The sequence below is a fragment of the Lepus europaeus genome, chromosome 4 (genome assembly GCF_033115175.1).
Source record: "Lepus europaeus isolate LE1 chromosome 4, mLepTim1.pri, whole genome shotgun sequence".
In the NCBI taxonomy this organism is placed as follows: Eukaryota; Metazoa; Chordata; class Mammalia; order Lagomorpha; family Leporidae; genus Lepus; species Lepus europaeus.
In genome coordinates this window covers 129,893,527-129,911,865 of record NC_084830.1, presented here as the reverse complement: position 1 = coordinate 129,911,865, position 18,339 = coordinate 129,893,527, and the positions used below count along the sequence as shown (strand labels likewise).

The 18,339-nt window shown below is 56.5% G+C and overlaps 1 protein-coding gene across 4 annotated transcripts in view; it reads left to right on the top strand.

Moving 5' to 3' along the window:
• NDST1 (N-deacetylase and N-sulfotransferase 1) overlaps positions 1–18,339 on the top strand; it is a 90,922-nt gene that overhangs the window by 54,065 nt on the left and 18,518 nt on the right. For all 4 annotated transcript variants that reach the window (XM_062188840.1, XM_062188839.1, XM_062188842.1 and 1 more), the window contains 3 exons: positions 5,102–6,002; positions 14,114–14,608; positions 18,241–18,328. In XM_062188840.1, the coding sequence (XP_062044824.1) occupies positions 5,490–6,002; positions 14,114–14,608; positions 18,241–18,328 (1,096 nt within the window). In that variant the 5' untranslated portion in view covers positions 5,102–5,489. The remainder of the gene's footprint in view (positions 1–5,101; positions 6,003–14,113; positions 14,609–18,240; positions 18,329–18,339) is intronic.

The following is an 18,339-nucleotide window of genomic DNA, read 5'->3' as shown; positions in this document are numbered from 1 at the left end:
AGGGTGGTGGTCCACAGGCATGTGTGCCCGTGTCACTGGAGTGACATGCCCTCTATAAAGAGAAATGAGAGGTTCTGTGGAATCTCCTGAGTTAAAACTGTTGGAGGCCAGTGTTGTGACACAGCGGGTTAAGCCGCCGCCTGCAATGCCAGCATCCCATATGAGCACCAGTTTGAGTCCTGGCTGTTCTGCTTCCTGTCCAGCTCTCTGCTAATGCACCTGAGAAAGCAGGAGCAGATGGCCCCAGTGCTTGGCCTCTTGTCACCCACACAGGAAACCCAGATGGAGTTCTAGCATCCTGGTTTCGGCCTGGCCCAGCCCAGCCATGGCCATTGCAGCCATTTGGGGAGTGAATCAGCAGATGGAAGATGTCCGTCTGTCTGTCTGTCTCTCTCTCTCTCTCTCTCTGTAACTCCACCTTTCAAATACATAAATCTTTAAAAAATAGATTGATAACTAGGGGCTGGCATTTGGTGCAGCAGTTAAACTGCTTCTTGGGATGCCCGCATCCCACATCAGAGTGTCTGGGTTTCAGTCTTGGCTCTGCTCCTGGTTTCCAGCTTCCTTCTGTTGTGTACCCTGGGAGGCAGCAGGTGATGGCTGCAGTAGTTGGGTCCCTGTCACACACATGGGACCTTGAATGAGTTCCCAACTCCTGGCTTCAGCATGGCCCAGCCTGAACTGTTGTGGGCTTTTCTGGGGGGTGAGCCAGCAGATGGAGGATCTCTCTGGCTTTCAAATAAATAGCAATACATTTTAAAAAAAAAAGATTTTTTTTAGGTCAATAACCAATCCCAAATTACAGAAAAATGCTATGCAAACAAAAGACCTCCACATCTGTGCTCTGTTTTGGCCCGAGGGTCCTGGTTTTCAGCCTCTGCTCTGTGGAGTGGGGATGGAGCGGGAGTTGGAGAGGGCTGGTGGCTGGAGATGACATCAGAGAGGTGGTGGCCTTGGAACTGGGATCTTAAAGGATGAGTAAGTGTCCCTTGGCAGGGGTGGGCAGGCATTCCAGGCGGTGAGAACTTCATAGCAGAGGCCGGGATGCTTGACCATCATCGGTGTCTGGGTGAAGCTACGGTTGAGGGACAGCAGCTGGCAGTGTCAGCAAGGCCCAAGGTGGTGGTAGGGGGAGCACTGGGGCCCCTGCCCCAGTTGTCCTTGAGGCCTTAGTGGCTTGAAGGGGATTAGAGGCCCTCCCTCCACCCCCCAGCCTCCCCCACCCCCTTCTTTGCCCCTTGAGCCATACAGGCTCTGGAATGCAGGCAGCAGGGAGCGCCTTGAATGGCTGGCGGTGGGCCTCTGGGTGGGTGGCAGAGGGGCCGAGTCCCCCCCTGCTAGCAAGCTGGGTGGTCAGTGCTTTGTTAACAAAATAGCTGGGTCTCCCCTTGCCCCAGGGTAGCTTGTGGCCTTTTCTGGGGACAAGGGACTACTTTGCTTGCTCTCTGCCGTGGGTTCTGCCACAGGCTTATCCTAGCTCCTGGGGGAGACTGTGGTCTCCAAAGAAGGCAGTGTGGTGAGAAGGGGACACAGCCTGGGTCTCCCCATGAGAGAGCAGCCTTCCGCAGCCCATGTGTCCTGCAGAGTGACCGTGCTCACCCCGGCCTGACCCTGAGGCCTGCCAGAGAGACGAGCTCGGAGCTTCCTGGGTTGGGGTGTCACCACACCCAGAGTGTGGGAAAGAAACAGCAGCTGCCAGCTCTTCAGTGCTGTGGGCCTGGCCTGGCGCTGAGCATTTTCTCTCCAGTCATTTTCGCAGCCATGGGAAATGGGCAAAATGTCCCTATTTGACAGGTGAGGAAACTGAGGCACCGAGCAGTTAAATAACTTGGCCGAAGCTTACCCAGGTGCATGTGGTACTTGGCTTTGAACTGAAGTCTGCAGGTGTTGCCAGTAGGGACCATCAATGTAGCATTTTCAGTGCATGGGTGGTCCTGGGGGGAAGCAGGATCTGAACTAGGAATTGTTAAATTTTCCAGCATATGTGCATATATATGTATGTAAATGTTTATTTTTTTTATAGCAGTGTTAGGGTCAGAGCCAAATTGAGAGAAAGGCTCAGCGATTTCCCATCTGCCGCTGCCCTGCCATCCGTGCCCCCACCAGAGAGGTCCATTTGTTCCAGTCAGGAGCCCAGCCTGAGCCATCAGGCTCATCCAGCCTCCAAAGCTCGTGGGAGGGCCTGCTCCGAGCTTGCGCACCCTGTGAGTTAGGATGACCATACGGCGATGTGTGTCCAGCACTGTAGCTCCACACAGGGACTTCCCTGCCCGGAATGTCCCCGGGGCTCTGCCTCTCCCTCCCTCAGCCTCTGGCACCCAAGTGCATTTTTTTGTGCATTTTTTCTGTGTCTGAGAAATGGCGTCAGATTCCCACTCGGTCTGTGACCCCCAGATGCCTGAGAGGCTGTGGGCCGCATCGCTAGTGTGCTGAAAGGCTGGGTGTGTGATGGACGGCACTCAGGCCTGCCAGAGGCGCCGCCACAGGGTGCTGCGCTCCTCTTCTGTGAGGTTGGGCGGCTGACACGGGCAGGAAACCCTCCAGGCATCCTTACTTCCCACCCACTGTGCTTCTGTCCTGGCCCTGGGCCCAGGGGTGGGACTTGGCTTTGGCTGCAGGCAGCTCCTATCGCCCAGGACACAGACACCTGCCCCTTCCAGCCCTGTCTCCCAGCTGTGATGATGGGTGCCATTCCCTCTTCCACGCCTGGCTAGCCTCTTGTTCTGGTTGGTTTAAGTGCCACTTCCTCCAGGAAGCCTTTCCCCATCTCTCTGTCCCTTCAGAGGGGTTTAATGCCCTGTGTCTCCCCTTTACCCTTGTTTCCCCTACTGCTTCACTTGCCCCAGTACCACAGTGCCTGTTTTCTTGACTGTCTCTGCTCCCAAAGTGGGGCCTGAAATGCAGACTAGCAGAGGGGGACCAGCCCCAGAGATCATTCTGGCCCCAGCCTTCTCTATCAGGCAGGAAGCCCAGAAAGGGACAGGGTGTGCTCAGGGTCACACAGTGTGTCATGGCAGATCTGGAGCCAGAGCTGCTGTCTCAGCTGTCTCTCCATTTCACAACAAAAAGTGGAAAACAAACGTCAGCCAGAGATAATCACTCTAAACATTCTTGTTTGTATTTAGCATCCTTTTCCAGCCTGTGCATAAAGCCGTTTAACAAAAATCCGGTCACACATACAAACTGTTGCCTAAGTGCTTTCTGGTTTAGCAGTGTAGGTGGTGGATGTCCGCAGACGGCCACCTCCGACCTGTGGTGATGGCTGCCTTGGACTCCAGCAGCTGCTCATGTTGTGACTTCTGTTTTTCTTTGTTTCTTTTTTTTCTTTTTTAATAATTATTTATTTGAAAGGCAGAGTTACAGAGAGAGAGACAGAGAGAGAGAGAGAGATCTTCCATCTGCTGGTTCATGCCCCAGATGGCCACAATGGCCAGGGCTGGACCAGGCCAAAGCCAGGAGCCAAGAGGTCTCCCATGTGGGTGGACACTTGGGCCGTCTTCTGCTGTTTTTCTCAGGCCATCAGCAGAGAGCTGGATTGGAAGTGGAGTAGCTGGGATTCAAACTGACACCCATATGGCTTGCTGGCGTCGCAGGCGGCAGCTTTACCCACTGCGCCACAGCGCTGGGCCCTTGCGTGATGACTTCTAAAGACAATCCCTTCTTGTTAGGCTCTTGTGTTTTAAACAGCACTGGGGTTTGTGTGCTGGTGGGGAAGTCTTCGCAAGCTTCTGTGATTCCTTCCTCTAGGATAAGTTCCTGGAAGTGCGGTTAGTTGATCTGCGGCTGCTGCCCTGGAGCTTGCCGTGTGGTCTTGGGGCCAGGAGGGCTTTTCCAGGTCCGCACCCGAGGCTGCACCTGTGGCTACTGCCCTAGCATAGGCTCTCACACCTGGCCTTCCTAACTTTCACCAGCGGTGGATGATAGAAAGTCTCATACACACTGTGGCTTCGCCTTGTGTTTAAGGGCGCCTGGAGGGCTGCCTCTGAGGTGAGAGAATGGAGGCCTCGCGTCCCAGAGACAGGTGCAGGGGCCAGGCCTGGGAGGTGGGGCTTCAAGCCACTGTGTGGACAGAGGGCACGGTGCCAGGGAAGCCCTCCTGCTGATCCCTTGTCAAGCTTGGGACCCTCAGGCAGGGCTTGGTCACCTGCTGCCTTGTGCACCTGCTGACACAAGCCCTGAAGGTCAGAGTTCCCTGGTCATGTCGGAGCAAATACAGACAACTGCCGTTTCTGAGTGTGTTTAATTTTTATTTGGTAAGATTTATTTATATTTATTTGAAAGGCAGAATGAAAGAGAGAAAGAGAGAGAGAAAGAGATGCTGCACTTGGTGGTTCATTCCCCTAAATGGGCCAAGCCAAAGCCAAGAACTAGGAACTCCATCTGGGTCTCCCACATGAGTGACAGAGGCCCAAGCCCTTGGCTCAGCTTCATCTGCTTTCCCAGGCCCATTAGCAGAGAGCTGGATCAGAAGGAGACCTGGGATGCCAGTGCCACAGTAGGTGGCCAATTTACCGCACCACCATGCTGCTGAGCCATTCTCAAAGGCATGGATACCTCATAACCCGGGGTTTGACTCGGGGCCTGGTGGCTTCTGCCAGAGATTCCATCTTTCCACCTGCTACGTGGGGCTGCTGGCTCATTAGAGTTAGGAGTGAGTGGGCGAGTGAGGGGAGACAGCGAGGACGTGGTTTCTGGTTGTGGTCAGAATTTGCCTCTTGTTCCCAGGACTCGCAACTATTTCTTGTCTCACTTGGTCCTTCCTGCTTCTGAGTTTTACTTGGCCTGGTCTTGGACTGCGATGAGGAAAAACAGCAGCGACCATCTGCGGACACCATGTGCTAGGGCTGCTCTGAGGGGTGGATATATATGCATTACTGCATTTCATCCCCCTGCCCCTCGGGGGGCGGGTCCTGCATATCGTCAGCCCCATTTCACAGATGGGCAAACTGAGGCCAAGAGTGATTAAAGAGTCTCTGCACGCCACACAACCCCGTGAGGCAACGTCCTTGAACTTGGACCAGATCAGTAGGTCAGGTCCTGAGTGTCTGCAGTCAGTTGACCTGACTGAGGCCACACTCTGACTCTACTCTTCTCTCTGCAGCCTGGGCCCTGTGGGCCCCACCAAGTGAGCAGCATGCAACACCCCCAGGCCTGCTCGCTGTCTTCTGGCCTGCTGCCCAGCCCTCCCAGGAGGCCCTGACGCCCTGGGGCACTTCTGCTCTGCGCAGGACCACGTGGGGGTTTGCCATGGTGACATAAAGGGGCGCAGAGGAAGGAAGGAGCGAGACCAGCCTGCAGACTGCGCCCCTGGCTGGGAGGAAGGGCCGGGGGCCCGAATCCTCCACTCCTGCTGCCCTCCAAGGGCCTCGCTTCCCAGGTCTCTGTGAATTTGTTGGTCAGTGGACGACTCTCGTGCCTCCCCGTGTGTGGGGCCTTGGGGTGGCCAGGGCAGGCCAGGCCTCCGGCGGCCGAGGGCCTGGGGGTCCAGAATGCCTGCTCTGGCGTGCCTCCGGAGGCTGTGTCGGCACGTGTCCCCACAGGCTGTCCTCTTCCTGCTGTTCGTCTTCTGCCTGTTCAGCGTCTTCGTCTCGGCCTACTACCTGTACGGCTGGAAGCGGGGGCTGGAGCCCTCAGCCGACGCCCCCGAGCCTGACTGTGGAGACCCGCCACCCGTGGCCCCCAGCCGCCTGCTGCCACTCAAACCCGTGCAGGCGGCCACACCTTCCCGCACGGAGCCGTTGGTGCTGGTGTTTGTGGAAAGCCTCTACTCGCAGTTGGGGCAGGAGGTGGTGGCCATCCTGGAGTCCAGCCGCTTCAAGTACCGCACGGAGATCGCGCCGGGCAAGGGGGATATGCCCACGCTCACCGACAAGGGCCGCGGCCGCTTCGCCCTCATCATCTACGAGAACATCCTCAAGTATGTCAACTTGGACGCCTGGAACCGGGAGCTGCTGGACAAGTACTGTGTGGCCTACGGCGTGGGCATCATCGGCTTCTTCAAGGTACGAGGGCTTGGGCGGGCACCCAGGCGGCTCAGAGCCGCAGCTGGCTTTCCTCATGCGCGAGTGGGTGTGGTGGTAGCACCTGTCTCCCGGTGCTTGTGAGAGTGAAACGGGCCAAGGTGCTTGGAGCGCAGAGCGCCTGGCGAGGGCTTTATATGGATTGGCTCGTGTGTCCTGGGATGCTTGGGGAGGGGTTTGCCTGAAGGAGGCCCAGGGATGGGGGGTGAGGCAGAGGAGGATGTGCTCTGCCTGGTGCCGGGAAACCTGTCAGGGTAGTCCTCCCAGGTGAGGCAAAGTGTGTCCCCATTGTGTCTCCAGGCGAGGCTGGGTCACTTACTCGAGGCTGTGCAGCCTACAGTGGGGAAGCCGGGATTTGGCCCCACGAAGATAGTCTGTGCTCTGTCCCACGTTCTTTCCTCCTACGGTGGCGTGTGGCGTTGGTGACCCTCCTCAGCTGGGAGAAAGAAATCCTAGGGAGTAGGGAAGAGGCCACCCTGGGCTTTACGGGGCTCCCTGAATGGCCTGGGACTGAGGCCTCGCTGAGAGCGTGTTCGGGGGAGTGGAAGGTTGGGCCCAGCAGCCGTGCCGTGCCGAGGCTGCAGTCACAGAGGCAGGCACAAGTACGACCCCGTGCGGCGCTCCGGGGCATCGGTTCCTTCGTTCGGCAGAGATCACGGAGCACCGCACAGGCACTGGGCACACAGAGGTGATGGCAGTGGACAGACACTGGGCAGCAGTGGCGATCAGCAGTGAGCGGATACGCACACAGCACAGGGAGCAGGCGCAGTAGGGAGTAGTGGGAGGTTACCACTATTTTTGATAAAACAGGCAAGGAAGTCATCTTTGATTAAGTGACCTGAGGAAGGGGAGGAGGGCCCCCATGCTCGCTTGCAAAGAGCCTTCCAGGCAGCAGGGACAGTAGGTATGCAAGCCCCCAGCCAGGCTCCTGCTGGTGTGGGTGAAGAGCGGAGGACCACGTCCTCTGTGTACTGGGTCCTGCGCTCAGTGTGGGGAGGCCGGTTTGGTCGAGGGTTTCCCACGGCACGCTCTAGCCCTCACTCACCCGGCAGGAGGCTCCGCTGCCGCAGAGGCATTGTGAGCCGGGAGATTGAAGGCCCGCACCGAGTCCTGCATGGAGCCCCTGGTGAGATCTGTTCTGCACCTGGCTGGATGACAAGCCCCTTTCTTTCCCTGAGCACCCCCTGGGGAACGCTGGCCTGGTTTCTGCCTTTACAGAGGCAGTCTGACTGTCCCCATCGTCGGCCTTCCTCTCTTCTTCCTCTGCACTCTGCACCCTTTCCTCCTGTGAACTTCATTAAGTTTGATCCAGAGCCCCAGGCCTGAAACACATCAGAGTGGCCGACGTTTATTGAGTGCCCACGCGGCGCGTGCCCTGTCTGCGTGCTGCACATGAATTTACTCACCTTGCGCTAATCAGCCGTCCTCAAAGGCGGGTGGACAGCGTCCTGGTTGAAGGAAGAAGGGAACTGAGGCAAAGAAAGGTTAACCAGTGTATCCAGGCTCACGCTGCTAAGAAGCAGAGATCTGGGATTTGAACCAAGATTGCTTCATTTGAAAGGCAGAATTACACACACGCACACATACACACACACATACTCCATTCATTAGTTCATCCCACAAATGGCCACAATGGCTGGGGCTGGGGCTGGGGTTGGGCCAGGCTAAAACCAGGAGCCAGGAGCTTCATCTGGATCTCCCATGTGGGTTCAGGGGCCCAAGGACTTGGGGCATCTTCTGCCTTCTCAGGTGCATTAGCAGGGATTGGAAATGGAGCAGCCAGGACTCTAACTAGTGCCTGTGTGGCATGCTGGCGTTGCTGGCAGCAGCTTCACCTGCTACACCTCAATGCCAGCCCCACAGGCCTTCATCTTACCCACTATAGGATGAGTCCAGGAGCCTCAAATGCTATTTATTTATTTATTTGGACAGGCAGAGTGGACAGTGAGAGAGAGAGAGACAGAGAGAAAGGTCTTCCTTTTTCCGTTGGTTCACCCCCCATGGCCGCTGCGGCTGGTGCACTGCGCCAATCCGAAGCCAGGAGCCAGGTGCTTCTCCTGGTCTCCCATGTGGGTGCAGGGCCCAAGGACCTGGGCCATCCTCCACTGCACTCCCAGGGCATAGCAGAGAGCTGGACTGGAAGAGGGGCAACCGGGACAGAATCCAGTGCCCCGACCGGGACTAGAACCCGGTGTGCCGGCGCTGCAGGTGGAGGATTAGCCTAGTGAGCTGCGGCGCTGGCCTCAAATGCTATTTATTTAGTAGGAGTTGATCACAGGCCACATCCAGGATGTGGAGCTCCCAGGCACAGGGGGACAGGCAGGGAGTTGGGGTCCTTGGCGCAGTCTGTACAGCAGAGCTTGGAACCTACCTGGTTCCAATCCTTTGCTCTACGAAGGTAAACATGAGACGTAGGGTGAGGTAGGGTTATGTTCAGAATCTCCCAGCAGGGCCAGTGGCAGTCCTGGTCTTCATGCTCTTCTACCCTCTTTTATTTATTTATTTTTTTAAAGATTTTTTTAGGGGCCGGCACTGTGGTGCAGCGGGTTAAAGCCCTGGCCTGAAGCACTGGCATCCCATATGGGCGCCAGTTCTAGTCCTGGCTGCTCCTCTTCCAATCCAGCTCTCTTCTGTGGCGTGGGATAGCAGTAGAAGATGGCTCAAGTCCTTGGACCCCTGCACCTGCGTGGGAGACCCAGAGGAAGCTCCTGGCTCCTGGCTTTGGGTCGGTGCAGCTCCGGCCAGTGTGGTCATCTGGGGAGTGAACCAGCGAATGGAAGACCTCTCTCTCTCTCTCTGTCTCTACCTCTCTCTCTAACTCTTTCAAATAAATTAAAACATTTTTTTTTTAAAAAAAAAAGGCAGAGTTACAGAGAGGCAGAGAGAGGGAGGGAAGAGGGAGGGAGGGAGGGAGGGAGGGAGGCAGAGGTCTTCCATCCACTGGTTCACTCCCTAATTGGCCCAACGACTGGAGCTGTGCTGATCCAAAGCCAGGAGCCAGGAGCTTCTTTTGGGTCTTCCACGTGGGTACAGGGGCCCAAAGACTTGGGCCATCATCTTCCACTGTTTTCCTAGGCCATAGTAGAGAGCTAAATTGAAAGTGGAGCTGCCAGGACTCAAACCGCCACCCATATGGGATGCCCACATGGGATGCTGGCACTGCAGGTGGCGGGGTCACCCATTACGTCACAGCGCCAGCCCCTTCTACCCTCTTGTAGGAGGCCAGACCCCCTCCTTGGTTGTGAGCAGAGGCCTGTGATTTTTTTCCAAGTGTGCGCCCCCTGGTGGTAAACGTGCATCTCGGCTCTTTCTGCAAGGCCAGCTTCAGCACTATGCATGCATGGTGCTTGCCAAACTCCAGTGTTTGTGGACTCCAGGGGTCTGGAAACTCCCATTTTCTGGTTCTCACTGACACTGCATCCCCAGGGCAGTGGGAGAGCAGGGTTTTCAAAGTCCAGAGCCTGCTGCAAGTCTTTCTGCCACTTGGAAGTGGATTGACCTTGGAGAGATGCTCAGCCTATCTCTAGAGTTGGGCCGGTTGCAGCTGCTGCCTCCTTGGGCTGCCCTGCACATCAAACAACACGGTGGGAAGCACGGAGCCCAGTGCCTGGTACCTGGAGCCTCTGAACAAAGGGCAGCTCGCAGCCTTTGACGTCTCTGGGTTTAGCAAGCATGGCAGTGGCAGCATTTTCTCTCTCGGAGCTCTGGCCTGTGTGTGCTCCTGGAAATTGGGTCATCCTCATCTGTAGCCCTGGTGCCTGTTACGGTCACGCCTCAGCCTTGCAACCCCACGTGCCCGGACGCTGGGCCAAAGGCTGCCTCCCCTCTTCCCTTAAGCACTTGCTGTATGCCAGGCACTGAGCTTGTTGCTTTTCAGGCCTTGGCATGTGTAATATTTTCATTTGTTTAGCTACTTGAAAGGCAGACTGACAGAGAGAGGGGGAGACACAGAGAAAGAGAGCTCTTCCTTCTGCTGGTTCACTCCTCAAATGGCCACACAGCTGGGGCTAGGCCTGGCAGAAGCCAAAAGCCAGGAACTCCGTCCGGTCTCTAATGTGGGTGGCAGGGATCCATGCATTTGGGACATATTTGGCTGCTTTCCCAGGTGCATTAACAGGGAGCTATGTTGGAATTGGAGCAGTGGGGACTGGAACCGGTGCCCATATGGGATGCTGATGTCATAGGTGCCAGCTTAACCTGCTGCACCAGAACTCTGGCCCCCATGTTCATTCCTTATAACTGCCTTGTGAAGCAGGTGCTTTATCTTCAGGTGAGATCTTGAGGGGACAGAGCTGCTCAGTTGTAAGGCCATGATTTGACAGCCAGTCTTCCTGCTTCCAACCCAGCCACAGGAGCCTGTGTAAGAGAATCCCATCGATGGGGGACCTGTGGCCCAGAAACATGGGGATCCCAAGTCATCAGCCAGTTAGCTGTCACGTCTGTGCTGGGCCTCTCCCTCCCCATTCCCAGGTCAGGGCTCTTCTGTTGTCTGCCTGAGGGACCTCGTTGGAAGACTGGATGTCTCCTGAGTGGGTCCTCAGGGCTGCAGAACAGCAGGGAGTTCCCCTCCCTAGGGGAAACCCGCAGTGGGGCCAGCCTCTGTTCCCTTCCCTGGCTGGTCCCTACCACTGCCAGCTAGCGTAGGCCCTCAGTGACTTGGCGCTCTCCCTTCCTCAGTGGTGGGGCAGCTGGCGGAGCTGCCGGCCCCTGGCAGTCAGCTCAGGGTCGGGACTTTGAAATGGGATCCCTCAGTACCCGCCCTCCAGTGTGGCTTCCCAGCCTTAGCAGGTGACGAACAGGGCCTGAACTGTCCTTGGCCTGTGTGGGCGTAGGGTAGCCTGGGCTGCGGCAGGAAGCCTCTGCGGATTGAGCTCGGTGCGAGGGCCCCCTAGCCTGAGGCTGGCTTGGGGTACGTAGTTGGTGGGGACTCCTGGCATTTGCAGAAGCAAAGGCAGGCTCCTTATCACGATTTACAAGGCCAGCGCCATGCAGAGCCTTTGTGGGCATTAGAGAGAAGCGCTTCTGTATGGAGGAGATTAGTGAAAGACATTCCGGCAGGTGCAGCTCCACCCTGGGGGCCCTTCACCCCCGCTACCAGAGCAGCTCTCCAGGGGGCCCGTGCCCAACCAGCTCAGTCTCCAAACTCATGTGTGCGTTGTGTCCACTTTTGCTGTCCCCCACCCCACTCTCTCCATCCAGATGCCAGAGGATCTTTTTAAAATGCAAATTGGAGCCTGCACCCCTGTCTGCAGAGCTCTTTGGTAGAGCTTGTGCTGGCTTCCTGATGCCACCTGAAGCCCATGGGGTGGCTGTCAGGGCAAGGGGCGGGGCAAGGTCACCCTGCTGGCTTCATGCTACTCCCTGACCACGCTGAGCCCTCTCCCACCTGAGGGCCTTTGCACCTGCTGTCCTTGGATCTTGGGGAGCCACTGCAGACTCTTTCATTTTTAGGAGTTATTTATATAGTTGAAAGAGAGAGAGAGAGACCTATCTTCCATCTGCTTGTTCACTCCCCAGATGCTGCAACAGCCATGGCTGGGCCAGGCTTAACCTCCAATGGGGGCACCCACACATGTGCCAGTAATTGGATTTTCTAGAAGATCATTCATGTATTTGAAAGGCAGAGTGACAGAGAAAGAGACAGCTTCATCTGCTGGTTCACTCCCCAAATCTGTGACAGCTGGGCCTGGGACAGTCCAAAGCCAGGAGCCAGGAACTCCATCCTGGTCTCCCACATGGGTGGCAGGAACCCAAGTACTTGGGCCATCATCGCTGCCTTCCCAAGTACATTACCAGGAAGCTGGATCAGAAGCAGTGGAGCCGGGTCTACAGCTGGTGCTCTACTGTGGGATGCCAGTGTTGCAAGTGGTGGCTTAACCTGCTGCACCGCTGCCCCAGCCCCATTACTTATTCTTGCAGTGTCAGCATCACAGCTCCTCTCTCCAGGAGGCCTCCTGAGGCAGCTGACTGCCCTGCTATACACCCTTTTACAGCCATGGAACTCCTTTGCATAGCAGGTGCCACATGGGGAAGTCTCTGATTTATTCCTGTGGTTTTGATAGATTTCTCCCTTCCCTACTCGGCTTTAAGGCTCTTGGAGGCCAGGGCCACATCTGTTTTTTCTGACTTTGTCACTGGCACTTAATTCCATGCCTGGGACAATGAACAGTTGTGGAACAAGTAAATGAAGCCTGTACTATACAGCAGTTGTGTGCCAGGTACCAGGGAGCTATCCTTTCCTCTTTCTTTACTTTTATTTTTTTTTAAGATTTATTAATTTATTTGACAGAGTTATACACAGAAGGAGAGGCAGAGAGAGAAAGGTCTTCCATCTACTGGTTCACTCTCCAACTGGCCACAATGGCTGGAGCTGAGCTGATCCAAAGCCAGGAGTCAGGAGCTTCCTCCGGGTCTCCCACGCAGGTGCAGGGGCCCAAGGACTTGGGCCATCCTTTATGCTTTCCCAGCCCATAACAGAGAGCTGGATTGGAAGTGGAGCAGCTGTGACTCGAACCAGCGCCCATATTGGATACCAGCATTGTAGGCGGCAGCTTTACCTACTATACCACAGTGCTGGCCCCTGTTCCTCTTTCATTCTTCCTAAAAATCGGCTAACTGGGGCAGGCATTGTTGCACAGCAGGATTAGCTGCCCTTGGCCTGCCTGCTTCTCCCCACAGCTGGGGTGCTGATTGGAATCCTGGTTACTCTGCTTCCGATCCGGCTTCCTCCCAATGTGCCTGGGAGGCAGCAGATGGTGGCCCAAGTACTTGGGTTCCTGCCACCCACGTGGGAGACCAGGATGGAGTTCCTGGCTCCTGGCCTTGGCCTGTCCGAGCTGTGGCTGTTGGAGAGATTTGGGGAGTGAACGCAGATGAAGCTGTCTCTTTCTCTGCACTCTGCCTTTCAAATCAATAAATGAATCTTTAAAAATCCATGCTGTCACATGTGTGGGTGCCCCCACTGGAGGTTAAACCTGTGCTGGGCACCAGGGATCCAAAGGTGCAAACAGCGTAGCCCCTACCCAGTGGGAGGAAGTCCCTGAGTAGATCACACAGCAGCCAAGGGGAGAGGTGGTGCAGCTTTGGTGTGGTTCCAGGGAAGCTGGTGCAAAGACCGTGTATGCAATGGGTTTTGAAGAATGAGCAGGAGTTTGCCAGTGCAGGAAGACAGAGTGGTACTGGCAGAGATGTGAAGACAAATTGTGCCAGCTGCAGAGGCGGGTGGCTGGGAGAGTGAAGGAGAAGTGAAGTGGCAGGAGTGTGCAGGAGATGAGGCACCATGAGCCTTTGTCTGCAGACCCCCAGGTTGCCGGGCAGCAGTGGGGCCCTGGGAGGAGAGAGGCAGAGACCCCCCCCATCCCCAACAGCAGCAGCAGCAGTGACTGTGTAGGCATGGGAGCTGGAGTCCCATGAGAGGCTGGCCTCTGTGTGCTTGGGGGTTGGAAATGCTTTGGGGTGCAGTGTCTGCTTCTGTACCCCAGCAGATACCTCCTCTTTGATCTGTGTGGCTGCCACGGCAGATTTCTCCCCAGGAGTGCGGGTTGCATGGCTGAAGCCAGTTTGGAAGCCCAGAGCAGCTGAGCCTGGTGGCCAGGCGGGTAGCCTCCATGGGATGGAGGGTGGCGCCCCCCTCCCAGCCCGGGCCAACCATGCCCCAGGCTCCGAGCTGAGCAGTGTGGCAGCAGGCATTAATACCCATTGTCCTGCATCTGCCTGTTGTCATTTACTGTGGGTAACCACATCTCACAGAGGAGACTGAGGCTCGGGGAGGTGGTGTCCACCCAGTGCCAGGCAGCGTGGTGCCAGCGCCCATGCTCTCTGCTGCTCTACTTTGCCTGACTTAGTGTCTCTGGGCCTCAGGCTCCTTATCTGTAAGATGGGCACAACTCCATCGAGAGGTCACTGGGAGGATCAGCAGCAGTCTTGCATGCAAAGTGCACAGAACGCCGTGCCTGGCTTCCATGAGTGGAGCGCGGGGCTGGGTATGGGGCGAGTGCCGTTCCTGTGGGGCCTGCAGCTGAGCTTCCTGGTCCCAAGGGGCCGGTCCTGACGCCTGCTTCCCCTCCCGCCCCCCCCCCCCCACCCGACTGTAGGCCAATGAGAACAGCCTGCTGAGCGCGCAGCTCAAGGGCTTCCCGCTGTTCCTGCACTCGAACCTGGGCCTGAAGGACTGCAGCATCAACCCCAAGTCCCCGCTGCTGTACGTGACGCGGCCCAGCGAAGTGGAGAAGGGCGTGCTGCCCGGTGAGGACTGGACCGTGTTCCAGTCCAACCACTCCACCTATGAGCCGGTGTTGCTGGCCAAGACGCGCTCGTCCGAGTCCATCCCGCACCTGGGCGCCGACGCCGGCCTGCACGCTGCACTGCACGCCACCGTGGTCCAGGACCTGGGCCTGCACGACGGCATCCAGCGCGTGCTGTTCGGCAACAACCTCAACTTCTGGCTGCACAAGCTGGTGTTCGTGGACGCCGTGGCCTTCCTCACGGGCAAGCGCCTCTCGCTGCCTTTGGACCGCTACATCCTGGTGGACATCGACGACATCTTCGTGGGCAAGGAGGGCACACGCATGAAGGTGGAGGACGTGAAGGTGAGGCAGGGCCTCCCCGCCTCAGAGCACGCCGGCAGCCCACCTCTCCTGTGTGGTGCTTAAAGCACAGCTGGGTTCTCTGCTTTTTTTTTTCTTTTTCTTTCTTTATTTTTTAAGATTTATTTATTTGAAAGGCAGAGTTAGAGAGAGGCAGAGGAAGAGAGAGAGGTGTTCCATCCGCTGGTTCACTCCCCCGATGGCCACACTGGCCAGAGCTGCGCCGATCCAAAGCCAGGAGCTTCTTCCGGGTCTCCCACACGGGTGCAGGGGCCCAAGCACTTGGGCCATCTTCTACTGCTTTTGCAGACCATAGCAGGGAGCTGGATCATAAGTGGAGCAGCCGGTACTTGAACTAGCGCCCATATGGGGTGCCGGCACTGCGGGCCATGGCTTTACCCACTGTCCCACAGTGCCAGTCCCTTGTTTTGCTTTTTCAGTAATCTTTTTTTTTTGGGGGGTGAGATTTCTTTATTTCTTTATACGGCAGAGTTACAGAGAGGTGGGGGAGAGAGAGAAAGAGATCTTCTATCTGCTGGTTCTGTCCCCAAATGGCCACAACAGCAAGACCTGGGCCGAGCTGAAGCCCGGAGCCTGGAATACCATCCAGGTCTACCATGTGGGTGGCAGGGGCCGAAGTACTTGGGTCATCACCCGCTGCCTCCCAGGGTGAGCATTAGCGGGGAGCTGGCGTTGGGAGTGGGGCTGGAACTCTAGTATGGGATATGGGCATCCCAACTGCTTGGCCCAAGGCTGGCCTCTGTGGCTGAGGCTTCCTCTACCAGAGGTATACATAGATGGCATAATGCTTGTGTTGTATTCACAAAATGTTTACCCAACAAAATTATGTGTGAAGGCACTCTGCAAACCACAGCGTTTCACACACGTGTACTCTACCGGCAAGCAGAGCCTGCTGATTATCCGCGTTAACAATGTGCACTGTACAGTTTTCCTCTGTTCACTGTTTGACTTCAAGGTACCGGCAAAGCAGCCAGCATCCTAGTGTAAGTGGGAAATCAGTGCCGGGCGCCATAAATAGCAGGCAACCATAACAATAAATCCTGTGAAAACAAAACAGGGGATTAAATTCTAGAGAGCGCCTCTACCCGCAGCCTGTTCTGTGGTCCTCTCTTAGGGGAGATTAGCACATGTTGGAAACATCTTAGCACCAGACCCAGCCTTCTCTTTGATGTTAGCAGGAGGCTTTAGACAGAGTCGTGTGGCTGTGAGAGGAATGCTTTTCTCTTGAGTAATATGGGCCTGGTGGTGCCCTGTTCTGTGTTCTCCGTCCACCTGACGGCGCCGGCGCCTGGAAAGCAGGTCCTGGAGAGGTTTGTGGCCCTGCCTGGCTTAGAAGGGGACTCCCTGCCCTCTCATTCCCCGGGAGGAGTCGAGCAGCAGGCGTGGTGCTGGCCAGTGGAGCCTGATCTGAGTCCAGGCCCAGTGTGACCCCTGTCGACCAGGTGACTTGCGCAAGTCCCTTCCCTTAGGAGATCATGAGGTCACCGGGGATTTGCCCGCCTTTCCTGGTGAGCCCCCAGGGCTCTGCCCGACAGGGCGTTGTGGCTTTGATCTGCTTTTCCACCTGTGTTTCCTCCCGAAATGTCTTGTCCTCAAGGCTGTCCTGTGGGGAGGAAATGTTCAGGTGCTTCCTGAGTCGCAGGAGACGGCTCTCTCCCCCTTCTGACAGACGCCGGTGGTTTGCCCTCATTATCTCTTGCGGGAGCCTGGCTGGCGTGACCGCATGCGGAAAGCAGGCCGCGGGGCTCCGAGCGTCTGCGTGAACCCTGGATCAGCCTGCCAGGTCCCCAGCGAGGAAGGCAAGCAGTGAGTGTGCAGGTCCCCATGGAGGGTGTGAGCCGAGGCGCCCTCTTCAGGGCACTCAGCTCACTGCAGACTGCAGAGGGATTCATGGTGAGAGGCTCATGGGCCTGAGACATCCTATGAATCAGAAAGGGCAGTGTGTCCTCCTTGCCAATCCCACGCCCAGGCCACAGCTGAGCCTCTCTTCCCGAAACACAGATGTCGCCTCATTAGTTTGTACAGCACAGCACAGCCCCTTACTCAGGCTCGGTGCGCGCCCGGCTCCCTTCTCAGCCCCTCTGTAGTGTGCCGCAGCAGCCCACTGAGGTAACTATTGTCGTAAATCCCATTAGATAGAAGAGGCAGTGGGGCTCAGAGAAGTGAGGCCGCTCAGCTGGCCAGAACACGCGTGTCTAGCAGGCAGTGGCTGGCATCTGTGAGAGGCTGCTGGGCCCACTGTGCCCCTGGCGGGACTGGGACTTTGAGTTTGCAGAGTGTTGCAGGTTTCCCAGCAGCAGCGTGAGTGTGTAGGCCCCAGCCCAGTGTGCACTGCACGTGTGAGTCACAAGCGGCAGCATCCCTGTGTTGACCAGCCAGGCGCTGTGTGTGCCAAGCATGGAAGCCTCGTGGTGCTGGGCACACGGTACCCCCTTGGGAAGTCGTGGCCCTTTCACATCACCCTCAGCGGGTGATGGCTCCCATTTTCCATCATTTATCAATTGTCAGGCGTTTTTTTTTTTTCATCTTTTCTTCATTTGAAAGACAGAGACAGGGTGGTGGGAGAAGAGAGACAGACACACAGAGAGAAATCACCTATCTGCTGATTTGCTCCCAGATGTCCACAGCAGCTGGAGCTGGGCCAGGCTGAAACCAGGAGTCCGGAATTCCAGCCTGGGCTCCCATGTGGGTGGCAGGGATCCAACCACTCGCACCATCATCTGTCGCCTCCCATGGGTGCATTAGCGGGAAGCTGAAATGGGGAGTGGAGCTGGGAATTGACCTCCCGAACTTCAATGCGGCATACAGGTCACTCAAGCAGCATTTTAACAGCTGCATAAAATGCTTGCCCCATCAGGCAGTTTTAGCACCTGTCTTGATTCTCCCACAAGGGAGATGTTATCACCTCTGTCGTTAGCACCTCCTTTTTACAGTCCAGGAAACTCAGGCCCAGGAAAGCTACGAAGCTTTTCAGGGACCTGGGAGCAGGCTGGAGGCAGGCATCTCCATGCCAGGGGCCTGGTGGAGAGGACCATGCAGGGCCAGCCTCAGAGCCTGCAGCCAGTGAACCCCAGAGCCCCTGCCCTGAAGGAACCCTTGTGAGACAGCTCTGCTGTTGTCTGTTTGAAGTTCTCTCTAAATTTTTTTAAGGATTTATTTATTTGAAAGAGTTACAGAGAGAGCAAAGAGACAGGTGTCTTCCAATTGCTGGTTCACTCCCCAAATGACTGCAGCAGCCACAGCCAGGGCCAGGTCAGGCTGAATCCAGGAGCCTGGAACTCTATCTGGGTCTCCCATGTGGGTACAGGGGCCAGGAGCACTTGGGCCGTTTTCTGTCCCCCCCCCCCCCCCCAGCACATTATCAGGGAGCTGGAGCAGCCGGGACTTTAGCTAGCACCCATAGGGATGCCGGTGTCACAGGAGGCGGCTTTACCTGCTATGCCACTGCGCCTGCCCCTCTTCATAACTTCTGAACAACTGTGCCTGGTTTTCATTTCTCACCTGGCCCCGCAGACTTTGTAGCTGGTGTTGGGGCAGCAAGATACCTCTCAGCCACCCGTGGGAGAAGCCCTTGGCATCCCCTCACCCCTTCCTCTTCCCTCTGCCTGTCCTAGGCCCTGTTTGATACACAGAATGAACTGCGCACACACATCCCAAACTTCACCTTCAACCTGGGCTACTCAGGGAAATTCTTCCACACAGGTAAGTGGGCC